The 26215-nt window shown below is 40.6% G+C and overlaps 1 protein-coding gene across 5 annotated transcripts in view; it reads left to right on the forward strand.

Moving 5' to 3' along the window:
- Positions 1-26215, forward strand: part of DIP2B (disco interacting protein 2 homolog B) — a 227426-nt gene that overhangs the window by 81238 nt on the left and 119973 nt on the right. For all 5 annotated transcript variants that reach the window (XM_034645524.1, XM_034645522.1, XM_034645523.1 and 2 more), the window contains exon 2: positions 23845-23916. In XM_034645524.1, the coding sequence (XP_034501415.1) occupies positions 23845-23916 (72 nt within the window). The remainder of the gene's footprint in view (positions 1-23844; positions 23917-26215) is intronic.

Raw genomic sequence — 26215 nt, forward strand, 5'->3', positions numbered from 1 at the left:
TGCAAATTGGAATGGGAAACCCATCATTTATTTGACAACAAGACTTAAATCACCTTAAAAGTTATTTTAATTTAAGCAAAGGAGTTTGAAAAGCCGGCATCTTATCATATTGAAATGTTGATCTTCTTTTTCAGCATTATGGTGTTTCATAGAAATGATTTTCTTATTGTGTCCATTGTGCTCCTAGTTAAGAATTTTCAGACAGAAGCTACTCACTCACTATTCTGATTATTCTGGAGAGGGAAAAGGTTAAAGTGAGAAAGTGATGTTAATGTAACAGTATTAAGTAGTGCTATGGCCTTTTGTGCATGCAGGCGTGTTATGAAGAATGAGCATCGCTTCTTTGAGTGTTGGGCTGTGTGATGTCTGACCGACTGAGGGCGTTTTGAGAGGAGGGTTGTTGTGAGAACTCACGCTGGGAGTTGGTGAAGGGGGCTCTTGGACCTCTCCTGCGTGGTCCTGGACTTTGTCACGGATGACACAGAGTGACATTTGTGTAATGAATGCTGACTCCTGTTTAAGCTGAAACAATGGAGTGCTTTAATAACATTTTATAGCTTCCCTTGTATCATTATCTTTTCAATCTTTGTGAATATGAAGTGTATATTCAAGTGAATGCTCACATTTAAGGGATAAGTTTGCAGATTCAACAATAAAGTTCTTTTGATGGTTTTACTTATTGACTTGGTTGTTTTCAGCCCTTTAGACTTCTCTTTATCACATTTGGCAAGTATACTTTTCTGCCTCCCACTGGCATGAAGTGAGCACTCTTGTGGAACGCGGTCACACTTGATTCCGTCAGGTTGGGTTCAGACCAGCCATGTGACTACTGATGTAAGATTCAGAAATAACTCCAGTAATTTCTAAGTATGAATTTGACTTATTTTCCTTTCTTTTACTACCATCAGGTCATCCACACCTACCTGTTTCTTCATTAATGAGGAAAGGACTTTTTTTCTTTCAAGGAAGGGCAAACTAAGAATCCCGATTTACAAAAATTGGGGTAATCTACTCAGTTAAGGTAATGATAATGACAGCGTCTTGGGAACAGCAGATACAACCTGCATCTCATGACATATTCTACTTGTACATAGTTTTGTTAAGTTGTCTTAGTCCTGGACTTATACCTTTAAGGAGAATTTAAAAAAAAAATTTTTTTTAAGCGGGAGAGCGCACACATGCGTGTAAGTGGGGGTAGGGAGGCAGCAGGGAGGGGGCAGAGGGAGATGGAGAGAGAGAATCTTGTCTCACAACCCTGAGATCATGATTGGAGCTGAAATCAAGAGTCGGAAGCTTAACTGACTGAGCGACCCAGGAGCCCCTACCCTTAAGGAGAGTGAGTCCTTTTGTCTGCCTGCCTTGGTCCCTCACACACACTACCTTTCTCCACCACCCATCCTCCATCCTCCTCTCCTTAGAGACTTTTGGAACATATTATTTTACCTGGCTTTTTAACTGCCTCTCACATGGCTCAAAAATGTGTCCTTGTACCACTCCAGATTCTTCCTGAATGCCACTGCTTCATCTCTCTGGTCATCTGTAAATGGGTAATTTTATAAGGCAGTCTACTTTCCTTCTCTCCTCTGTCTAGGAAGAATATGAACTACCATACCTCCTTTCCCTTTTTTATTCATTCCTTCAAAAGCAGCTTTGATGATGATAATGATCCTTTATTAAAATCTTTCAAAAGGTTTTTAGATTTATTACTTTGCTTTGATTCTCACACACGCACACGCACACACACACACATACACACACACCCCACTGTGGGATAGATATGCTGGATATTCATGTCCCTACTTTACAGATGAGGGCACTGATAGATGGCTAGAAATTACTTGCTTAAAGTCATGCCATGGCGCTAGTGAAGAATGGAACCAGATCATCGACCAGATCATTTTATGCCAAAACCAATGCTGTTTATATTGTCTGCCTTGTATATTCAAAAAGTTTTGTTTTGTTTTGTTTACTAAACTAAGATAATTCCTTTTTGCTATAGGAATTCTTAGTAAATATCTTTTTCCTAGATACATAACATTCCAAAATAATTTTTAAACTGTTCCCAGTTGTTGAACGTTTTGATTTTTCACAGTTTGTCACTATAAAAATAACATTGAGTGGACAAATTTTTGTCTTTCTTTTGGGAAGATTCCTAAAACACATATTGGGTCAAAACATATAAATATTTTAAAGGCTCTTGGACGCTGCACAATTGTTTTTGCCTGAGGGGATGTTCTAATTTTATTATTTCTTCATATAACCAGATATCCATATAACATAACAGAGAAAGCTTGACAGGGTGTAATTATAGGCTTTGCTGAGGGAGATTAGAGTCACTGGTTGTTATTTATTAGTTTAACTGTTATCATCAACACCATTTCTATAAAAATTACCTGTTTTCTGTGATGGTAGTAGGAGATTTTGAGATTATGATCTTTTGTATTGTTTTGCTCTTTTCCTGGTCATGTAATTTATGACAGCAGTTCTGTAAGGACATCCGTATTTACATTCACATTCAACTGCTTCCATTTCCTGCAGCTCAAGTGAACAGGAAAAAAAATGGAAATATTGGGAACCTTTGTTTTAATTAGTAAGCCACCTCAAATGGCTGGGAGATGGTGTCAGTTTATAGAACCAGAAAGAGCTATTTTCATGATGGTTAGTAATTAACATTTATTCACTCGGTGTAGGAGACAACTAAATTCCAGAAGCATATATGTTTGAATTAAATACATCTCCACCCCTCTCTTTTGTACATATGACCAGGCCAGTTAATTTAGACATCTTTTGACATTTCAGTCGATTTCCAACACCGCCCTGTGGCCCCTGCTAGTTAGTATTTGATGAAGACAAAATATTTCTTAGAATTTACTGTTTTAATTGTTAACAGTATTCATACTAGAGTAAGTTGATTTCTCTTCACCACAGAAAAGCCGCTGTTATAGTGTGCATAAATGTGGGTGTAAATAGCACTTTTACAAATGAGGAAAACAAATCTCCCTGTTACCAGTCCCAAAGTAGATATGCTTCCTGTGCGGGGGAGCAGCCTGATAGCAGTGTGATGATCTCTCCCTGGAAGCCACATGGAGCAGGCCTGACAGAGGAACGGGGAGGTTGGGCCCTGGGAGCCTGGCCTGGTGTTAGTGGTCCACAGCTCACTACCCCCTCCAAACCCCCATAGCTTGGGAGAACATTCACCTATCAGTTTAGATAATCATTTTAATTGTTTAGATTTTAAATTGGCTTGCTTTTTAAAATGTTTCTGTAAAATCCAGGCATTCCAATTTATTTTTTTTTAACTGCCTCAGAAAATTATTTTCCAAAGATAAGTGTTTGGGAGAATGCTGATATTTGCTTCTAGTGTTAAAGCTTAAAACATGTTTATATTTCTCAGTTCATTGATTTGTGTAAGCAGTTCCTCTTCCTGGAAGGTGTCTGCTGGAAGGCTCTTCCCAAGATGTCTGCATGGCTAACTTCTTCAGTTTTTGCTCAGATCTTACATTTTCAAGTGAGTCCTGCTGGATCACCCTATCAAATCCTACAGCCTGCCTCCTCCTTCTGATTCCTCCATAGCCTGAGCTCCTTTTTCTAGTTTCTTCTTTTCTGTAGTGCTTTCCACTTACTAACACTCTGTGTCGCTTATCTCCCTGTTATCTTTATGGTTTATTGTCTGTCTCTTCCCTCACACGTAAGCTCTACGAGGGAATCTTTGTCTGCTCTGGCACTCCCCAAGTGCCTAGACCAGTGCCTAGACCAGTGCCTGGCTCCTAGCAGGCCATTAACGTTGGCTGAATGAGAGATGAGATTAGTAACACATATGTATGTGCATGTTTCTGTATGGTTATGTGGACTGTACTAAATGTGTAGAATGGACTCACCAGAGAGTGCCTTTTAATTGAAATCATGTTTGCTATTTAATATTTTATATAAAATATTTTATGATTTTGTATATTTGGTTTTTACCTCTTAGCCAGTTCAGTGACCACTTCTCTTGCATGTGTAGGCTGTTTTTATTGGCCTTCATGATGTTTCTATGCATTCTTACTACCTCTTGCTTCATAATTAACCTGTTTTTATTCTAACACTTAAATCTTAGCCTGTCTCATGCCTCAGTCTCTGAAGAATCCAAGTCTGTTTGCATATGATTTTGTGGTAGGCAACATCTTCATCCTGTGTTCTCTGCTCAGTCCTATCCTGGTTTGTCACAGTTATTGCTCCTGTTATATAATTCAGCATTCTGATCCTGTGATCAGAGAGCAAAAATTCTCTCATTCTTGTTAGTCACCCAGGGTTAGATCACAAAGGAGCTCTTGGAGTTCTGGAAATCCCCCTTGTCAGCCCTGAGCAGGTTCATATATTTCCAACTTGAAGCTCTTATATTAATTTACTGAAGCAGTTCCTACTTTTTCCCCTCCTAGGAATCTATGAGTAGGAAGAGAGGAGGCAGAGATAGAGCAGGACTTTGCACACTCATGTGTATGGTAGTACTGAAGTTTATATAATTTATTACATACATGTCTCAGCAATGTAATTGGTATCTAGTTAAAATTCAGTATTTAATTTAATATTTAAAATGACTTTTTCTCAAGCAAATAAACAAGTGATAAGGGTTTCAAAGAAAAAATAGGCAAGGTCATGCCTTTTTATAAATTAGCGAAGAATATAGTGTCCAGAAGATACATCCAGATTGGAAAACAGGCCTAGGCAGAATGGAGGAATTGGGAAGAGAGAATCTCACAGCTCAAGAAATGGATGCTTAGTTTTGTCTTTGTCTGACGACTGCCTAGTCTAATAAGAAGCAGGTATGTAAGTAGGGAACTGAGTCTTTTTTAAAAAAGTTCAGGTTGGTCAGTGCATTGAGCCTGGAAAGGAAAGGGAGAGTTCTAACTGTGTGCGCCATTTTGGCCATGAGGAAGATTATTGGCTGTCCTTCTGATTTTTAAGCTAGTTGGTCCCCTCAGGTGATTAAAGCCTGGTCCCATTTTTCTGCCGGGATAGGACCCAGCGGGGGTCTTTTCTCAGGAACTGTCCAAGGATAAATCCGCAATGATAAAGCCATGGACTGGTTCCAGGCCTTGGCTTGCTGAATTAGAAGAGCAGTGGGGGAAATGTTGACCTTGGCACTGACCAGAGCACCGAATTCCTTTCTCTGAATTGTTTTGCATCTCATGCAAGCTCCTGATGGGTTGTACTCTTTCAGATAGTGATAGTACAGTGAATACTCTGCTAAATACAGAATAAGCTTTTGAAAGAATTAGGCAATATTTACAATTCAAAAAGGTTTACTCCATGAATCCTTTAAATAGATTCTTTAATGCTTCTAAATATGATTGACTATATACATTTTTTTGAGAAATAAATGTGTTAAACATAATAAGAAAATCTGTTGACAGTATGCAAACATATATCCAACCTCAGCCCATTTCCTTATGTACTAATATCAAGTGATAGTGTACTACATACACAGAACGGCACATTAGTAGACCATTTTGATGGCTGCCCTTAAAAAAGTTATCTTTTATTGATTTATAACTTTATTGCGTTATTGACAGATGAGGTGGTCTGTATGATACCAGTTCTTTAAAAATTGCATAACTTGCTTTATGTTCTCATGGGTGGTCAATATCAAAGTATTATTTGTTTAAAAAAAACATATATCAGTTAGCATTCCACAAGAGAATTAAGCTGTACAGGAGATTGAGTGGCTCTTCTCACCTTGCCCAAGTAGGATACATGGCTGATACAGTTTTAGATGCAGAGTAGATTAGGCATCCATTGTCTGTAATGAACAGAAAGAAAGAACAAGACAAACTGCTAAAGGTTCCTATCCATGACCTAGAATTTTATATACACATACCCACAATGTACTTTATTTTCCAGATGACAGTATATTTTGAATAGCTGTGATTTGGCTTATTAAATTTTAGATGCAGTATGGTTTGTTTGTTGTTTACTTTTTTTTTTAAGTAATAGACCGTTGACTGTATATCCCTATGCTATACCTTTCATCCCCATGACTTACTCATTCCATAACTGAAAGCCTGTATACCTCCCATGCCCCTTCACCCATTTTGCCCATCCCTCCTTCCCCTCTGGCAACCATCAGTTTGTTCTCTGTATTTATGGGTCTGTTTCTGCTTATTTGTTCATTTGTTTTGTTTTTTTAGATTCCACATATAAGTTAAATCATATGTTATTTGTCTTTCTCTGTCAGACTTACTTCATTTAGCATAATGCCGTCTAGGTCCATCAGTGTTACTGCAAATGGCAAGGTCTCATTCTTTTTTATGGCTGAGTAATATTCTGTTGTGTGCATACATACATATATATATATCATATATATATATACACACGTATCACGTATATACATATATACACACACATATATATATATCATCATCTTTATTCATTTATCAGTGGACACTTAGATTGCTTCCATGTCTTGACTATTATAAATAAATAATGCTTCAGTAAACATAGGGGTGCATTTATCATTTGGAATGAACATTTCCTAGTTTTTTAAAGCTTTATTGAGATATTCACATACCCATTTAAGTATACAAGTCAGTATTTTTTAGTAAGTTCACAGTGTTGTGCAGCTACTGTTACAATCTAATTTTAGAACATTTTCATCATCCCCCAAAGAAACCCCATACGCAGTAGCAGTCACTTCCCATCCTCCCCCTATTTTGGACAGTTCACATAAATTGAATCATACAGAATATTGTCTCCTGTGAATGACTTCTTTCACTTGGAATATTGCTTTCAGGGTTCATCCATGTTGTAGCATGTATCAGTACTCCATTCCTTTTTATGGCTAAAAAAATGTTACACTGTATGGATATATCATATTTGGTTTATCCATTTATCAGCTGATGAACATTGGGGTTGTTTCTACTTTTTGGTCATAAATAATGCTGCTATAAACAGGCTTGTACAAATTTTTGTGTGAATGCATGTTTTTCTCCAGAGAAGTGTTTTTAGCCGATCTTTGACATAAATATCATCCATTGCAAAAAGGTATTCAGCCCACATCAGAACCCTTTCATTTGTAATTCATTCTGAGATTTTGATGGTTGGTGGTAGGGGCAAAGTGGATGGAGAGGGAAACTAACAATTATTGAGTGTATGCTCTGGATTAAGCACTCTGCTAGGAGCTTTACTTACATTATCTCACTTAATCTTCTGTAACAGTCCTGTGAGAGAGTGTGCCTTTCTACATTTTATAGATGGAAAACACAAGGACCCACAGCCTTAAGTAACTCATTAAAAGAGACACAGCTGGTAAGTGATGAGCCAGGCCCAGAACCTAGATCTGTCTGACTTGTAGAGGATCACACAGATATGGAAGATCCAGGAATTTGAAGAAAAAAAAAAAAAAAGTTGTTTTTTTTTTTTAAGGGTCGCCTGGGTGGCTCAGTCAGTTAAGTGTCTGCGTTTGGGCTCAGGTCATGATCCCAGGGTGGTAGGATGTGGGCTCCTTGCTCAGTGGGGAGCTTGCTTCTCCCTCTACCGCTCGCTCTCTCTGACAAATAAATAAAATCTTTAAAAAAATTTTTATTAAGGATAATCTCATTACTTCTTTTCATCAAATCAGTTCTTTCCAATGATTTTTCTTTTTTTGTTTTTCCTTTGTTTTTCTTTTACAGTAAACTTTATGCCACTTAAAACCCTGAGATCAAGGGTCGTATGCTCTATGGACTGAGCCAGCCAGGGTGCTCCCCGGTGATTTATCTTTCTTCCTTTCCTTTACCTGACAGCATTTCAACTACTGAAAAGAAGACTGTTCTCTAGGACTATTAGTTATATATTCAGTAGTTTTAAAATCCTTTAACTAAGGTGAAGGTCTTTGTTGAAACACAGTCTTTTTTTTTTCTTTCTTTTTTCTCTTTTTTTAGAGAGGGGAAAGGAGAGAGAGAGAATCTTAAGCTGCCTCCACACTAGCATGGAGCAGACCTAGGGCTCGATCTCACAATCCTGAGATCATGACCTGAGCTAAATTCAAGAGTCAGGTGCTTAACTGATGGAGCCACCCAGGTGCCCCAAGTTCAGAAACAGTCTTATACTAAAACATGATGAAGGGTAATCGGTCAAAGTAGAGTGGCTCTGATTGAAGCTTGGAGAATTTCCTGGAATTACTAGTGGCTCTGGTACAGCAAGCTTTTAGTCTGAAAACAGAGGAAAAGCATCATTCCTCACACAGCTTGCTTGTTTCCAGGCTGTAGTTCTTCAACAATTGGCAAATTAGTAATTGGAATTGTGTGCACACAAAGTTTTTTCTATTTTTAACTGATAGTTTATTTAGATAACATTTTGATGGGGGAACTCTTAGCATATCAAGTGCTTGCTGTTTTAACTTCAAGAATAAAAATAAACACAAGTACAATGCAGAAATGCCGTTTTGTGCTAAAACCTTTCGTGGAAACAGCACCTATTAGAAGTATTAACACTGGTACAATGTATTGATGAATCCACTCCAAGACTCTTAATGTGTGTGTTTAGATAATTTTATATTAGTTTAAGAGTTGCTTTGCAGTATTGTGATTTCAAATAAGTAAACCAGATTTACTTTGTAAGAATTCAGCGTAGATCAAAATCTCATGATGTAAGATAGTGTGATAAAAGATTTATCAAGGGGATTAACACTGAAAACTTTGTAAGAGTGTATCTCACCTATATAACAGTTAAATTAACATTTAAACTTTTTTTTTTTTTAAGATTTTATTTATTTATTCATCAGAGATAGAGACAGCCAGGGAGAGGGGGAACACAAGCAGGGGGAGTGGGAGAGGAAGAAGCAGGCTCCCAGCAGAGGAGCCCGATGTGGGGCTCGATCCCATAACGCCGGGATCACGCCCTGAGCCGAAGGCAGACGCTCAACCGCTGTGCCACCCAGGCGCCCCTAAATTAACATTTAAAAGTTTAAGTACCATGGTTTATGGTTGTGGTGGGGACATCAAGTAGCAGCAATTATTTCCTGCCACAGACTGGAAATCATCTCATTTATTATGTATTTGTTGGATTATGGATTTGACTATCGGTAACAGAGATCCCAAATAACAGGTTTTTAGCAAGGTAGAGATTAATTTCTGTGTCACATAATGGTCCGCGTTAGCATGGCACCTCTGCTTCATGAGGTCGCTGGGCTTCAGGCTCTTTCTGTCTTGTTTCCTCACCATCCTTGGTTTTGTCTGTCAGCACATGGTCCGAGATGGCTGATTACCAACATCCCAGTTCAGCCATCAGGAAGGGAGAAAAGGAGAGGACGTGCTGTAACACATTTTTTCTGTCCATACCACATTGGCCAGAACTTAGTTATTTGACCACACCTAACTGTGAGGGGACTGGGAAATGTGGTCTTTATCCAGTAGTTGTTTTGCCCAGCTAAAAATTCTATTATGTAAGACAAAAGAAGAGATGATGGCGGCACTTGTCTTTCCTTTAACCCCTTGGCACACAAATTGCTTATGCTTGGCTTTTTTTTCTTTTGTACTTGGCTTTTATAATGATGTTTCCTCATCTTTCATGTTCTGTTAAAACATAATTACATTCTGAAAAAAATCTTCATTCTGAAAAAACTGTATTACAAAAACAGATTTTAAGTGAGGTAGGGAATAAGGAAATAGTATTTCAAATTCATAATGATAGAGTATTTGTAATGCAAGAATTTTAATAAATTTAAAAAAAATTCTAAGTATATAGCTATAGCACCTAAACATAATTGAACACCAGCATTTGATTATTTGTAGCATTTATTGTGGAATAATGGCTTTTCTTGTGACTACCACCACTGTCATGAGGAGTGTTTATCCTGCTTAATATTCACATTTCATATATTGACAGCATTCAGAGTTTGTTTTTTTTTTATAATAACTGTATTCAGATGTGAGGTGTTACCTTGTTTGAGGGGCAACTGTGAACAAAGAATGGTGTACTTGGTTTTTTTGTAGTTATTGAGGTATGTAGCAGTTGTGGTGTTTTTTTCCCTTTAATTCCTAATTTTGATTGTGATTAGTACATTGAGTGAAGTACAGGAAATATCTGTTCAAACTCTGAAGTATTATTCCTCGCATTGTTGTCTTTGCTATTTTAGGAAGGAATTTGTTATTGTTTTTTTTCCCCCCCTTCAAGTGAAACTACAGGAAAGAAGTAGATTTTTTGGTAATGATATTGGAGATTTAAATATCTCTAGGGGAACAATAGACAAACACACACACATACACACACACACTCCGTGCTTTATCAGCCAAACCAAAAGTTACAGCTCCTAAACGTGGGTGGATAGGTGTTTTATAAAATTACAAGATGTTTGTAAGAATACTTAAGCACTTCATCATATTTCTTTCTTTCACCCTACTTTTTTACCTGCTAAGAATATCAGCTCTTGGACTACTGATATGCCATGGCAGCTTTCTATTGCAAATTATGTAGCTGCAAGATCATTTTTATTCTTTTTGCTTGTTTCTCTACCCTTGCTCAGAAAGCCTCTGTTCCTAAGGATTGTTAACATTGAACATGTATTCTTTTGCTGAGGCTGCATTGAGGGGTGTGGGTTGTTTTTATTTAATCTTTAAAAATAATGACCACCAGTTAGTTATTTTAAATTTCGCCATGGTAAAGAGGAACCAGCGACAGCATCTGGCTGTCTTTTATGAGTGTTTGATCTAGGGTGGACCTTGTTGGATTTAGGAACTCCCTTTTCCTCTGCACCACTGCCTCTGATTGTTTTCTTCATCTCCCTCTTCCTCCCTAGTAATCCATCCCTTCAGTCACTCTTCCAACAGACCTGTACCCCGCCCCCCAGCTTCCACCACCAAGTCCCCCAAAGCTTCTCCCTGTACCAGTAATAATCCTTTCATTGACAGGCTCTGCTCTTCCCCCAGGCCTTTATGAGGCCCAAGAAAATTTCAATTTTTATGTTTCTTCTCAAATATAAACTAATCTTCGGTGTTTGCTATTCTTTATCACCTTTACATGATTTTTGTCTTTAATAGTTTTTTTGTTGTTTGTTTTGTTTTTAATGGGTCCAAAGTGAGAAAAGAAAAGCAAGTATGGGAAGTAGGAAAGGAGAACTGGCCTAGTGGGGAACCTTTATATACCCTCCAGATTTCCTTTCCCCAATTCCTTTTAGCTGTCTCTGTTTGGAATCCTGTCATTTCTTCCTGAGGGTGATGTGCTCTGCCATCCCAAGATGGATCCTGAGTATATTTCTCCTAGAAGCTTTAAAAAGTTATAGAAGTTAGGTTGATAGCACTGCAAATCATTTATTCAACAAGTATTTCTTGTTGATTGATTGGTTATTGATCAATAAATACTTGCTAGCCTGGATCCCATCATCCTTCCTTCCTTTCATCCTCCTTTCCTCTTAAACCCCAGCTCTAAATTATTCAAACCAGTGGCCTTCTCGCAGGGACTGCTAGGGAATATCACAAAACTGGAAATTGGTGCCTCTAGAAGATCTGTCCTGTCTCCCTGAACCCTCAGCAGTGCCTGGCATGCTCTCCATTTTTTAGTGAACTCCCTCTGCCATTAGAGCCGCAGATGCCATTGAGTGCTTACTCTGTGCCAGGAACTAAGAACTTTGCTTGTATTATCTTTTTAATCCCCATAACAACGCGTTAGGTTCTATTATTTTTGTTTTATGGTTGAGGTAATTGAAGCTTAGAGAGGTTAACTAGCTTTTTCAGACACAACTGGCTAACAACTAACTGGCAGAGCCCAGACTGTGGTCTCTCTCAGCTTTAGAGCGCATGCCTCCCACTCCGCTAGGGGCAACTCAGCGTCTTTACTAAAACCCCTTCTTCCAGCAATCCGGTCCTTCCCAGCAAAGAGCCTTGGAGAGGCAGCTTTCAGTGGTGGTGAAGAGCTTGGACCCTGGAGCCAGACCATCTGGTTTGAAGCTGTCTCTCCCAGTGTGTGTCCCCGTGCAGGTCACAATCTCCCTGTGCCTCACTTTGTCACCTGAAAACTGGGACCGAAAACTAATTTCCTTTCTTAGAGAAAGAGATATTAAAGTCCCACAATACTTCCAGTCTTTCATGCATCTTGACAAACACAGAAAATGATAATATTTGTTCAATACAACAGGATGAAAAAGGCTGTTTGCCTACTTGAGATGACGGCCCCAGGGTTTCCAGCTCCTGTAAGCTCTGCCTGGCTGATCCAAGGGCTGAGGAGAAACATTTCCACACCCATAAAGCACTCACAGCTGGAGGACACATACCACATTCCCGGCATAGGTTGAGAAGCCCTGGAGCTAGCCCATTGAGGGAGCCCATGCCGCCAGCTCTGGATCTTATTCCTTCTAATCTTTTCAGGGTTTTCGTCTTTCTCAATTACCTGTTCCTTTGCCGTGTTTGATCATGTGCCTTCCCTGTTTAAAGGCCTTCAATGGCTTTCTCTCTTATTTGGAGTAAAATCTCCAAACCTTCAAATGGTGTCCAGCACCCTGCAGGATCTGGACTCCCACTGCCTCCAGAGCCTCCTCTCTCCTCTCTTGCTGCACAGAACTGGCTTTCAGCTGTGCTCCCTCCCGCCCAGACCCGCCCCACTCACGGTCTTCACAGGGGGATATGTGAAGCATACCACTGTGGGTCCACAGCCCCCTGCCCCCAGCTCCTGTTTCATTTTCAAAATATTTAGACATGTCTGTTTTTCTTAGGACTCAGCTTAAATGTCGCTGCCTCAGAGCAGCCTTCCCCAGCTGCCCAGACTAGGCCAGGACCGGGGCTTGAACCTGCCCACAGTTGTACTGAGCGCTGTGCCTGCTGCAGCCTCTGTCAGAGGTCTCTCAGGCCCCTGGATGACCTCTTCATAAGCCCTTAGCCCACTTGTAATTCGCTCACTAATTATATGATTGCTTTTGGATGTCTCTCTGTGCTGGAAGAGACTAGACTGTAAACTTCATGACCATGATGAAGTTTCGGGACCACGTCTGTTCTCTTCTGTCTCATACCTCTAAAGTAGTGCTTTGCAGGTAAGAAGAGCTTAGTATTTGTTGGTGGAGTCAGTGTTTCTACCTCTTTCTAGTAGCTCTTTCTCTATAACATATAAATTTCTCCTTCTTTAAGAAAAAGAAAAAAGACTCACTCCCCTTGCCTCTGTAGCCTCCTGTAGAGCCTGCCCCATATCTCATTCACATTTAACAAAACATATTGAGAGAAAAAAACCTATTACTCTCACTTCGCCTCTTAGCCATTCTTCAGTATTATAAATATTTCTGCCTTCTTCCTTCACTGTTCCTTTAAAACTGTGCTTGTTTGGGCCCCTGTTGATCTAGTTGTCAAATCCAGCAGGTATTTTTCAGTCTATCTTACATCTGTGATAGTACATTATTTGTCTTCCCCTTCTCTCTTTTCCTCTCCTTCCTCTCCCCCTTCTCTTTCCCTCCGTTCCCCCCATTCCCTCCTGGTGTCCCTGCTGTGCCCCAGTGTCATCTAGTTTTCCTCTGGATTCTTTAACATGTTAGTTTTCTCCCAGATTCCTTTTCTGGCCGCCGTCTCTTCTCACACTGCATTCCTTCTGATGATATCATTCACACCCAGGCCTTCACTTACCACCTCCTACGCCAGTGCTGAGCAGCCCTGTGTCTGTCCTAGAGTTCATGTGTCTTATTGCCTACTGGATATCTTCCTTTGGTCCTGACTTGCCACACGTCATAATGCCAGGCAAGTGGCTTTCAGCAAATGTTGCTCAGAAGCCCCCTTAGATGTAGAGCTCACTGGATCCTTATTCCTACAGATGAGGAAAGTGAGGCCCAGAGAAGTGCAGTGGCTTGCCCAGGACCCAGAGAGCTGGTTTGGAGCAACTAGGGAGGAAGACACGTCTCCTGACACCTGCCATGTGAGATCATAAATCTGTGCCATACACGTAAAGATAATCTGTTTTCTGTCACACTGGAAAAGCCCTTGCAGCTGCCCCAGACGAGCTGCTCGTTTTGTGATCCACATACTGTAGCAGTGGGTGTTCTCCCGACTTACACTTTTCCCTGTGCACCTTTGGTTTCCAGTATGAATTGGCTACCAACAAAATTCTTCATCTGTCATCTGTTTATAAATTTTCACTTTATTTCTACACTTGCAAGACGACATACTTAGATTTTGAGCAGTTGTTAATTTTTTTCTATACCATCAATAAGGAATGCCTAGCACATGACCTGTTTACTTCAGATTCAGTGATTGGTGTAGGTGTTATTACTTATGCCTAGTTTTTAAAAATTATTCTGATGGATACCAGAAGAAAGTTAGAGTAATATACCAAGCTGTTCTCAAAAGAAACAGTTTCCTGACTTTTCTGAGGAAACACAAAGATAAGTCAGGTAGAGAAGTTATAAAAATATTACCTTTTTTTTACTTCCTGACTTTTTCTGGGATTTTTTTCCCCCCTCGGCACTTGCAGTTTTAGCCCTAAATTGTCACAACACCCATAGTTAGATGCATGGCTTCCTGTTTTGTGCACAGTGGCACTATTTCATTTACATAAATTTACATATATTCATTTAAACTAATCTCTGCTCATTTCTGGTTTAGATATTTGTACCTCCTCTTTGATGTCAGTTTTCCTTCTTTTAGACTACTAGCACCCAAACTAACGAATTTTGTTGGCTGTTAACTGCTGAAGATCTAGTACCCTGATGTGTACGGAATGCACTCTCTCCTCTTTGTTGTTGTTAAAGAAAACCTAATCCAGAATTTTCTAGATAACCCTTTTAAGGCCAAAGCTATTGTTAGGATTCACGGGTGGGGCTGGGGCTGGAGTGGTGTCAGCTAAAACTAGTTGAATGTGTACTACGTGCCAGGGACTTTTGCATTTATTCTCTCACTTAAGACTCATCATAAGCACTCTAGGTAGGAGTTATTCCAGTTTTACCTATTATGAAACTGAGGCCGACTTGTTCAGTAACTTCTCATGGAGCCAGTAAATTGGCAGACTCAGGATCCAAACCCAGACCTACCTCATGCTAAAACCCATGCTTTTCCTACCATCCGAACCATCTCAGGGATTCCTCCTGCTCTATTTCGACATGCGGGTCATTTGTATAGCAGATTTCTTAGTTGCAGACACAGTTTTTCTGATGGACAAATGCACGTACCTTTTGCATTAGGTGGATTAATTGAGCCAGCTGCCTGCTGATGTAGTCAGGCTGAGAGTTCAGTTTCTCAGTGTGTTTCAAGTGTTTTACCCTGTTGCTTTTTATTTGTTTGAACTTGCTTGATGCCTTAGGTGAAATACCATCTGTAAGAAGTCATATATATTTGACCTAGAAAACAGAACTGTGCAGCCAAAACAATTCTATGATTTGAGTTTTGAAAGAAAGCAATTTGGGCTTATTCTCAAGTTCTTGACGTGGAAAATGTCTAGTTATTGTCCTAAATGAGGTGAGAGGACATCTGAGAATGGAAATTTGAATGTCCTGAAGTTAATTTCCTTGAAAATCTTTTGTAAGATTAGCAAGTTTGAGTTAAAAGAAGACTATAGCTTTTATAGGCTGCCAGTTGAAGACTTTTAGAACCACTGATTTTTGTTTTCAAAAGAAAAATTAGATTAAAAGAAAAATTCTCGTTTTCTTTCAACAGATAGAAGTATTTTAACAGATTTATTTTTGGCTAAACTCTGAAAATATTGTAGCTTTCACTTCTCTCTCAACGTAGGATTAATTCTACCTATGTGTAGAAAGAAACTACAAAGAGTTTTAAAAAATAATTCAAGGTTTTTAATTCTTTAGAATCCTGTTGGCAACTCTCAGTTCAGATATAGCAAGAAAAATAGGGAAAGCCAAAAGCCGAAATGCCCTGTAGCTGGTTTAAGGGGTAAGGCCATTGTTCCGTGTGCCTGTGAACTTCTCCCACTCCTCCTGCAGCTGAAGCCGTTAGGATTCTGTAAATAAAAACACTGCTTTTAGAAAAAAAATCATATTTGTTGTGAATCTTTATTATCTCTAGAAGGAGGATATTTGGAGGATGGGTGGCTGGTGTATGTAATTCATTGAATAGAATTGTTGTAAGGAGAACATGATAAAATTTAATAATAAAAATTGTTCTTGGTCTTCTAGCCAGCGTCCCCTGGATAGGATCCAAATCCTCTGCCTTTTTAAGTTTTGCTAAGATCTACCTCATTCACATTCTCAGCTATGTTTTTGGCTCTTCGTCTGTATGTGTCTATTTACATTTATGGAGTGTAAATGGCCATAACCCCAGTCCTAGTTCCCCATCTCCAGCCATAGCCAAAATGTACCACCTTCCTGGTCTAAGATTTACAAGTAGAGGATAGAAGGAGTTAGTAGATACAGGTATGGATTGGAAGGTGATGACTCTAGAAGTTTTTCTTTGTAGTTTCTCATTTCTTTGCCTCCTAATTGCTCCTTAACAAAAAAGAAAGGCCACATTCTCTGTTAGCTACATATTTAGTAATGATGTATAATGACTTTTTGCTGATTGTTTCTTAACTGCAGTTGGACCCGGTTTCCACAGTTGGCTGTCTCATTTAAAAGATAATTAAAGAGACAATTCATGCAGGGTCCTGCTTGTGGGGTGGGGGTGGATTTTTAATGCCTTCTGGAAAGTCATCTATATTTTGGAGTGAGTCAGAAAAACTGTTTATCTCATGTTGTTCATTTTATGAACAATAGATTAGTTTTATACTTTTATTGCGTCTGATTTGGGGGCCACCTACAAATAAACAATGGACAAAGAACAATAAGAAAAGGCCAGAGACCCAGATTCTAGTTTCACTGTATATCTTTAAGCAAACCATTTATCTTTTCACATCTCAGTTTCTTGTTCTGTAGTAAAGATAATGTCTTTTCTGTTTCTTGAAGAGGATTTTTAGGCAAATCAGATGAATTGATATCAGAATATTTTGGAAAGTTGGAATGCTGGTTGTGTTATATAGAGGCATTTAATTAAGAAATAAGTAAGTTGATGACCCATGAGCTAAATATCAGCCTTCAGCTTCACGTGTGTGGAGAACCCATGTTGAGGCACAACAGTGGAGCGCCCCCTCCCACCCCCCCCAGTCAGCAGGGCCTGGAGGAGCAGCAATAGGGACAGTGTCTGTTCTTCAGAGATTGAATTTACAGCTTTTATATCCTTCTGTTGCCCCAGGTCCGCTATTCTCTTCCACAGCTGTGGGTTTGAGAACAGTCCTGACAGTCATCCTTCAGGACCCGACCTAAGGGCAACTTCTCTGAAGTCTTCCCAGTCTTTTGGAGGCCAAATTTGGAGCTTTCCTCTGAAAAATGGAGCCAGGACTGCCTGCGTTCGAATCCTAAGCATAACGCCTACAAGGCATGATTGACAAGTAGCTTAAACTTTCTGTGACTCCGTAGCCTCACCTATAAAATGCGACTGATAATAATATTACCTTATCTGGGATGTTGTGAGGCTGTTGGAGCAGAGATTGTTATACATAGTAAGCCCTCGATGAGTTGTGATTTACTTATTCTTGGACTATTACAATTATTTTTTGTTCCCTTAGAATTTTGGACACGATCTCTAGTGTGGCACTTGTCACTTTTATTGTAATTATTTGTTTAGACCTGGAACTTCTTGAAGACATAATAGATACTGTTTCATTAACACTCTGCGTGTCATCCATTCATTGCTCAAAAATGTTTTTGTGACATTCCAAAGTCCCCCAAGCCGTTGCCACCCCTGACAATGAATAGGTATGACTTTAAGGCAGGGCTGCAGTGGCACATGCCTTTTTATTTCCATTGGAGCAGAAAGAGTTTACGGCCGGAACTGTAATCCTTGCTCTCTGTCCATCAAGATTATACATACCTACCACTTGGTGACCCTCCAGAATTTCCCAAGCCCTGTGTTTATTTAGCACCTAACTGCTAGGCTGCCATACAGGATCATCTCTGAAATTTACTCAGTGTTGCTCTACTTCTGTCTGGGAGGTAAAATCCTAAAGGAACCCTCAGACATGGCCATATGCACACAGAGCAGTCAGCAGCAGAGGAAAACGAGTAAACCACTAAGTGACTGCCGTCATAGGCGTTTATGTTGTGTTTCTGGTATTAGGATGAAAGGCCAGACCCCAGCCACAATGTCGCCCGCTCTGTAAAGCTTTCCTTCCTCTCCCCAGGCAGAGCTCATGGTGCTTCCTCTGGGTTCCGTACTGCATTTGCTGTGCATCTCTCCCACAGCCCTCAGTTATGGGGCGTTGGTCATGTTGCTTGCCTTCCTCTTCTCTCTCTGCGACACAGCTGCCCACCCCTAGCCCCACCTGGCCAGTAGGGCAGGCTTCAGTAGGCTTTCACTACAAGTTTGTTGATATTGGTGCTTTCTGTAGCCCAGACCCATCCCAAGTAGTCCCAATCACCATAGAAACAGCAGGACAGCTATTTTCGTTACCTGCTTTACAGACATGGAAAGCGAGACTTACCAAGAGGTTAAGTAAAACTTGTCTAGAATCAACAAGACGGGAAGTGGCAAGGCTATGCTCGAGATGTAGTTCTTTCTAACACAAACTGTTAAGTGCTAACCACAGCACCATGCCGCCTCATCCGTGTCAGTACACTCAGACGGCCCAGCGATCTGTAGGACTGTTCCTCCTCTCACTGCTGACGTCTGAGAGGCAGGCTCACACACACCTCTTTCCAGCCCCCTCTTCACTCTGCTTCAAGATGATTCCTGGGCTGCCTGTGCCAAGCTGCTTTCATTGATCCCGCGTAGGTGAGGAGGGAAATCAGGAACATATTTCCTTGAGGTTCCGCCTCACATATGTATGTATCTTTCCATTCTTCTGGTTTTGGATATTCAGTATTGTGGCAGTGCCTAGCACCTGGACAGTCGTAAGCCCTATGGATCCCTGTATCTTCTTACAGGCTGGGTGTCTCCACGCCTATGGGGAGCTGCAGACCCCTGGAAGTGGCCACCCTTTGACGTGTGTATGTGGGCGGAGAAATGCGTTACCCTAGTGGGAGGGGAAGGCTAATCCTTTATTTGTTTAGTTCTCAAAAAACTTGAACAACAGGTTTAACTTAGATCTGTGCCATTTTAATGCAAATTTTATACAGGTATAGTTATGGCACTCCTTTTCATTTTATATGCCAGATGGCAAAAAATCTGTTCTAAGAATGCCTGTGGTGTGACTGAGTGTCTGTGAGCCCCTTTCGTGCTCTCCTTTGAGGCTGTGTCACCACTGAAACAACAGCCTTCCCCTCTTTTCTCTTCCCCTCCTCTACGTTAAGTTTGCAGAACCACCCAGCACACTGCAGACATGATTCTCTAGTGGGGTCATTTCCAAACTTGCCTGATTTTTAAAGACTCATTGGAGGGCATTGTTTAGAACTAGAAGGAGCTGGGTCTTAATCCAGACTTAATGAATCAGAATCTTCATGGGAGGGGCCTGGGATTTTTTTTTTTTTAAAGATTTATCTGTTTCTTTCAGAGAGAAAGAATTGTGAAGCAGACTCCCTGCTGAGCAGGGAGCCCAATATGGAGCTCCATCCCAGGACCCCAAGATCATGACCTGAACCGAAACCAAGAGTCAGCCGCTTAACTGACTGAGCCACCCAGGCACCCCAGCAATTTGTAGTTTTACAAGTTCCTCAGATGATTCTTAAAAATTGTGTGTTTGGAAAATGTTGCTTTAGTGCAGCAAACACTGGTTAACTACCAGTGGTGAGATTGATGAGAGCACAGGCTGTCGGCGGGCAGTGGCGGAGATGTGGAGTAACAGATTCGGTTTGGTGGGCTAACTGAATTCCTTCCGTCTGGTCTTGCCCTCTGACTCAGGCATATATTGATATCTGGGGCAGTTCCTGAAGCTTTGAATGCCCAGTGATCTTATGACTGTATTCTTCCCTTCAGGCAGGCCACCTTTGAAGTCTCACTGTCCAGTTTCAATAAACTTGGTTCACTAAATTTCTTTCCCTGGGCCTTTCAGCTCTTGTTAACGTAAAGCCCTCCCTTTTCCGGTTTTCCACCCAAGTACACATGTCTCTGATTTGTTCTTCTCAGACTGCCTCCACCTTATTAATTCAATCAGTCACTAATTCAACCAGTGTTTATGGTGCCAGGCTGTGGGTGGGCTACAGAGATGAGTGCGACACAATCCCTGCCCTCAAGTGCACAGTCTAGTAGGGACACAGATGTATAAACAAATAATTAAAGTACCAGTGATGTATCAGGTGCTGTCCTAGTGTGTGCAGACGTGAAGGGGTGGCAGGTGTCACAGAGGAGGTGACTTTTGAGCAGGGGCTTGTGGTCGTAGAAAAGGGGGGGCATTTTAAAGGCTCATCACCATAGTCTTGCGTTCTCGTTGCAGTTCGTCTTCTAGGTCTCCTTAAATGTCTTTGTGCATTTATGCAGCTGACGGAGCTGATTGTCATGGCTGAATTGGACTTTTTTCAAAGCCTGAGATGGTAGTTGATTAATGTCCAAGATACCAAGTCTACCAGTTTGTCCCACGATCAGTTACTGACAGTAAATGGTTGAGACTCTCAACGCTGAAGAAAGCTTAAAAAGGCCTTTCACTTTATCAGATATGTTCTGAGCCAGTAGAAGTGGTCTTTGTGCCCTTCGGGGAGTGGGTTGTATGTGTACAGTGGAAGTAGGGAAGCTTGTGAGTGGGAAATGGGACAGGAGAATGCGCCATTGTTTCTGCAGTAAAAGACTTGATTTCCTCTTTTTAAGAGGTGTTTCCTTGGTAGGCTCCCACATCTCGGTTAGTTGTATGTATTGTTTGAGATTATCTAAACTCTTCAGTTTGCTAATTTGACAAGGTTTGGTTTCTTTTTCCAAAAAAATGCACTGCAGGTTTCTCTTATTTCACTAGAGAAGCAGAGATGAAGGGCCGTTGTGATTCAGTTTGTGTGGTCTTGTAAGTAATTGTGATTGTTAGTTTTAAATTTTTATTGTTTCTTGAAATGACAGATGTTCATTGTAGAAAAATGAGAAAATACAGACAAGCAAAAAGGAAAAGAAGCTGAAAGAAATCCATAGCCTTGCAAGCCATAGCTAGCCACGGTTAATACTTTGATGTATAAAATGTGTGTGTATAAAAATAGTTACTCCAAAAATTAAATATACTATGTAAACTGTTTCATATCTTGCCTTTTCCCCATCCATGTATATCTGTATATGGACACACAGACAGGACCATCTTAGTGTTTACAAATACATATCTATGGAACCATTCATTCTTAATTGAAAGAAATCTTTGTTTTTGAGATTATGCAAATCATCTAGTCTTGTTTTTTAATTTTTTTAATTTTATTTATTTTTTTTAAAAAGATTTTATTTATTCGACAGAGAGAGAGACAGCCAGCGAGAGAGGGAACACAAGCAGGGGGAGTGGGAGAGGAAGAAGCAGGCTCCCAGCAGAGGAGCCTGATGTGGGGCTCGATCCCATAACGCCGGGATCACGCCCTGAGCCGAAGGCAGACGCTTAACCGCTGTGCCACCCAGGCGCCCCTAGTGTTTTTTTAAATCAAACTCTGTTAAAGTATATAAAACAAGTGAAACCCCTCATAATTCCGTTTCCCAAAGGATAAACATTAATTTAATGTATATATACATTATATTCCAGACTATTTTCTGTATATATGGAAACGTATCTGTTTCTATTTTTTACAAAATTAGATCCTGTTATACTTACTGTTCTGTAACTTGCCTTTTACCCTTTATTTATTTTAGACATCTTCCTATGCCAGTACATTTGGAGTACCAACCTATTACTATGTAGACCAGGGTTTCTTTTTTCTTTCTTTTTTTTTTTTTTAAAGATTTATGTATTTATTTATTTGACAGAGACAGCCAGCGAGAGAGGGAACACAAGCAGGGGGAGTGGGAGAGAGGAAGAAGCAGGCTCCCAGTGGAGGAGCCCGATGTGGGACTTGACCCTGGAACGCCGGGATCACGCCCAGAGCCGAAGGCAGATGCCTAACAACTGCGCCACCCAGGCGCCCCTAGACCAGGGTTTCTTATCCTTAGCACTTTTGACATTTTGGACCAGATAATTCTTCATCGTGTGACGGTCCAGTGCATTGCGGGATACTTAGCAGCATCCCTGGCCTCTATCCCTTAGAAGCCAGTAGTACCCCTTCTTCCAGTTGTGACAAAGCATCTTCAGACCTTGTCAGTTGTCCTGTTGGGAACAGAACCACTCCCAGTTAAAAGCCGCTGACATATAGATGGTCTATAATGTAAGTATCTAGACTCCTTCCAGTTTTTTTTAATTACAAAGAATAGGTCAGGCAATATTCTTATTTGATTTTTGGGCACTTATGAATATTATTATTGAATAAATACCTAAAAATGCAGTTGCTGAATCAAAATTTTGATAGAAATTGCCAAATTACTCCAACGAGATTGTATCTGTTTATTTTTCAGCTATATCCTCATGGTTCCAAAATTCTCTCTTTCCTGAGTTCTAGATCCACATATCCAGCTGTTGAATGGACATGTCCTTCTGTGTGTCTCATGGGCCTTTCCTAAACTCAACTTCTTCAACCCACCAAACTGGCACTTCTTACTGTGCTTCTCTGTCACGTTATTGTATCACCTTCTGCCAGAAACCTGCTCACCCATATCCGTCCAGTCACCAGATCCTGTCCACTGTCTCCCAAATGTCTCTCTTAATGCGTTCATTTCTTCTCATCCCTTCTACCCCTGTCTTTAATTTAGGGTACTACTAACTTGTCCAGATCACTGTAGTAGCACTGGGGTAACATGTAGTCTCTCTGGCCTCTATCCTTGGTCCCGTTCTCCCCAGAAGCAGTGAACTAACTTGCTGAACTCCACAGTCTGTGAGTGTCACTTCCCTGCTTAATTCCCTCAGTGAGCCCTGCTACCTCCCCACCCTCTACTCCATCAGTCCCGTGCTGAGGCTAACAGCAACTGACATTCACCACCCTTGGTTTCAAATCTCTGTTCATCAGTGTTGTAAATTTTAATATATAACTTACTTTTTGTGCTAAATTTTGACTTTAAAATTTTCTCTGAATTAAAAAAAAAAATTCTTTTTATAGAAAACAATGCTCTACCATGTCAACTCACAACATATATTTATTCCCCCAGCTTTGAATTACTCATTCTCCCTTGAATGAACTTTTGTTCTCCTGCGTTTCCTGTTCCTTTTCACCCTGCTCTCCACCCATTCATTTGCTACCTTTTCTTTAGTACCTAGCATAGTTCTTGGCACTTCAACTACACATTTTTTTGCCCTCTGTTAATCAGTTTATTCTTACTGCATTTGTTGCATGTGTACTTTTTGTGCTTTATGTATACTTTTTTAAATTTAACCTTGTGAAAAAGACATCGGGGTACATAAATAATACAAACCGGTGAACCTAGGGGAGAGGATATGGGAATTCCAGCCCTGGTTCAAGCATAGGTACTCGGATGCAGAAAGACCTTTCAGGTATCCCACCCCAGTGCCTGAACCTCGACTTCTCCCCTGAACTAGACTTTTGATTATAAGCGGTCCCTATAGCGATATAGTTGAGTACCTCCTGTATCAGTGGCATTCATGTGGTCAGACTGAGACTTTGGAGAGATCATTTGTCTGTCAGCCTTGCAGCATTCCGTTTTGGTCTATCGTAAATACCAGGGAAACGAGGGGTGCCTAGGAACTCGGGAACCTCTGACATGGTATGCAGCATATTGCTCTGCTAGATTGGTGTGGAGACGAGCTCTACAATTTTCCGCAAGAAGTCAGCTCCAAGACTGTGGGAAATCACACATAGCAAAATCCTTGGCAAAGATCTATACATTTTTTCCCCTACTCTCTATGTGGTAATTCTGTAACACTCTGTAATTAATTTTATTTTTACAGTGAAGAACCACAGAGTAAGAATAATACATAACCTATTTCTGTTTCTTGCTATTTTAGGGGATATCACACAGAAGGGATACGAAAAGAAAAGGTCAAAACTGCTGTCTCCCTACATCCCGCAGACACAAGGTAGGCAATGAGAAGTGGTTTAAACCTTTTCAGTATTTTTACCCCAAAGAATACTGTCTTACAGAAGATCTGTCTTTTGTTGGTTCCTGTTTTTTCCCTCCCTTCCTCACCAGGGGAGAGAGAAAAACGGAAGGAAGGAAAGGAGGAAATGAATCTTAATTGAGCATCTGCTGTGTGCTAGGCACTTTTAAAATACCTAAGTCATCAAATCACTTACACAGAGCTTGGGTGGTAGCGTGTATGTGCATAACTGGCATGATTCAATGGTAGAAAATTCCAGGTCATGGAAAAACTGCATCTTAATTATGCCTGAGCACAAACTGTGGTGGAGAGGAGCAAGGGCATCAAGATCAGAAGGAAGGACGGGTAAAGTATTGCAGGGCAACTCAAGGATTGCAGTACCTGAGGATTTGGGGGTAAGAGCCCTAATAACCTTTTCTATTGATTGCCTTATTCCTTCTGCAAAGAGACTGGTGGGTTCCTTATGTGTCAGAAAGTCCTGAGTCATTGTGTGCTTAATTCCAGAGGGCTTGCTGTAACCTTTGCCTGTAGGCAAGGCTGTCTGTCTCTAAGTCATCATATTTTTTTTAAAGTTACTCGGATTTGAGGATTTCCTTTGATAGCCTGTTTCTGCTTTAATCACTTTTACTATAAGGAATTTTTTCTTTATTTCTAATTTCACCCTTGCAATCAAAGTCCCATTTCCTCAAGCCTGTTCTTCGTGGAGCTAATTGCTTTTATTTCTGGGTTATAAATACCTTGAGGACTTGGTATTCCCCATAGTTCTAATATTAAGCCTTGCACAGGGTATATGGTCTGTAAATACTGAATGAATAATAGAATAAGAAAATGAATAATAGTGACATACCAATATATTTCACTGAAGTCCTTATTTTATTTCCTATATTATTCTTGGAAATTCCTCCCTACAAAAACTAGCAGATCAGTGTAGTGACAGCCAATTTAAAATATCTTAATGAACAGACACATGTCAAAAGGAATTGGGAAAGAAGAGGTAGAAATTGGGCCACTGACAGCAATGAAAAGCCAGCATTTGCTGAGCAAGGCATGACGGAGATGAGGAGTACTCTGGCTGCTTAAATGTGAATCTGGCCCATGCCTCTGTCGGGTCAGAGATTTACTTTATGACTTTATGCAAAAGCAATCAGATCCTGAGACAATAACTCAATGAGAAATAGGACCAAGAAATAGGACTCAATATAAAAAAGGACTGTGATCTGTTGTCTGTAGCCAAGATACATAGAAGCCAAATCATGTTCCAGAAATCAGTTTATCGGGTCACCTAGGTGGCTCAGTAGGGTTAAGCATCTTCTGCCTTTGGCTCAGGTCATGGTCCCTGGATCCTGGGATCAAGCCCCGAGTTGGGCTTCCTGCTCTGCGGGTAGTCTGTTTTTCCGTCTCCCTCTGTACCTCCTCCATAGTCCTGCTCTGTCTCTCTGTCTCTCTCAAATAAATAAAAATCTTTTTTTTTTAAAGATTTTATTTATTTATTTAAGAGGGAGAGAGCATGAGAGGAGAGGAAGGGCAGAGGGAGAAGGAGAAGCAGACTCCCTGCTGAGCAGGGAGCCCAATATGAGACTTGATCCCAGGCTCCCGGGATCGTGACCTGAGCTGAAGGCAGATGCTTAACCGACTGAACCTCCCAGGCGCCCAAATAAATAAAACCTTAAAAAAAAATAGCAGTTTATAAGTTTACTATGAGAAACCACTGAGACATACTGAAGTCTGTTTGATCAGCACATTCTTTTTTTTTTTTTTTAAAAGATTTTATTTATTTATTCGACAGAGATAGAGACAGCCAGCAAGAGAGGGAACACAAGCAGGGGGAGTGGGAGAGGAAGAAGCAGGCTCACAGCGGAGGAGCCTGATGTGGGGCTCGACCCCATAACGCCGGGATCACGCCCTGAGCCGAAGGCAGGTGCTTAACTGCTGTGCACATTCTTGCCCCATGGGTAGGCCTACAAGGGGAGCCAAATCACAAACGGAAGTTTGTTCAGTGAGTACGAATCAGACATTTAATTGTGGTAGGCCAAGAGAATGGAACATAGCCTTCTCACAGTAGGAAGAGTCTTACAGATGACCTCATGGGGAAGATAGGAGCCATTTGAGGGTAGCTCCTTCAGCTTCCTGCTTCCAAACAGGCTTGTTCCATCTGTGCCCATCATGTTTACCCTCCTTCCTTCTGGTTAGAAAGGTAATCTGTTCCCCTTATCCAAGACCAGTCATTCCACTTGTGCTTTGGATCCTATTCCCTCTTCCATTTTCAGAAACTTTATAT

This window comes from Ailuropoda melanoleuca, chromosome 16 (assembly GCF_002007445.2).
Source record: "Ailuropoda melanoleuca isolate Jingjing chromosome 16, ASM200744v2, whole genome shotgun sequence".
Lineage (NCBI taxonomy): Eukaryota > Metazoa > Chordata > Mammalia > Carnivora > Ursidae > Ailuropoda > Ailuropoda melanoleuca.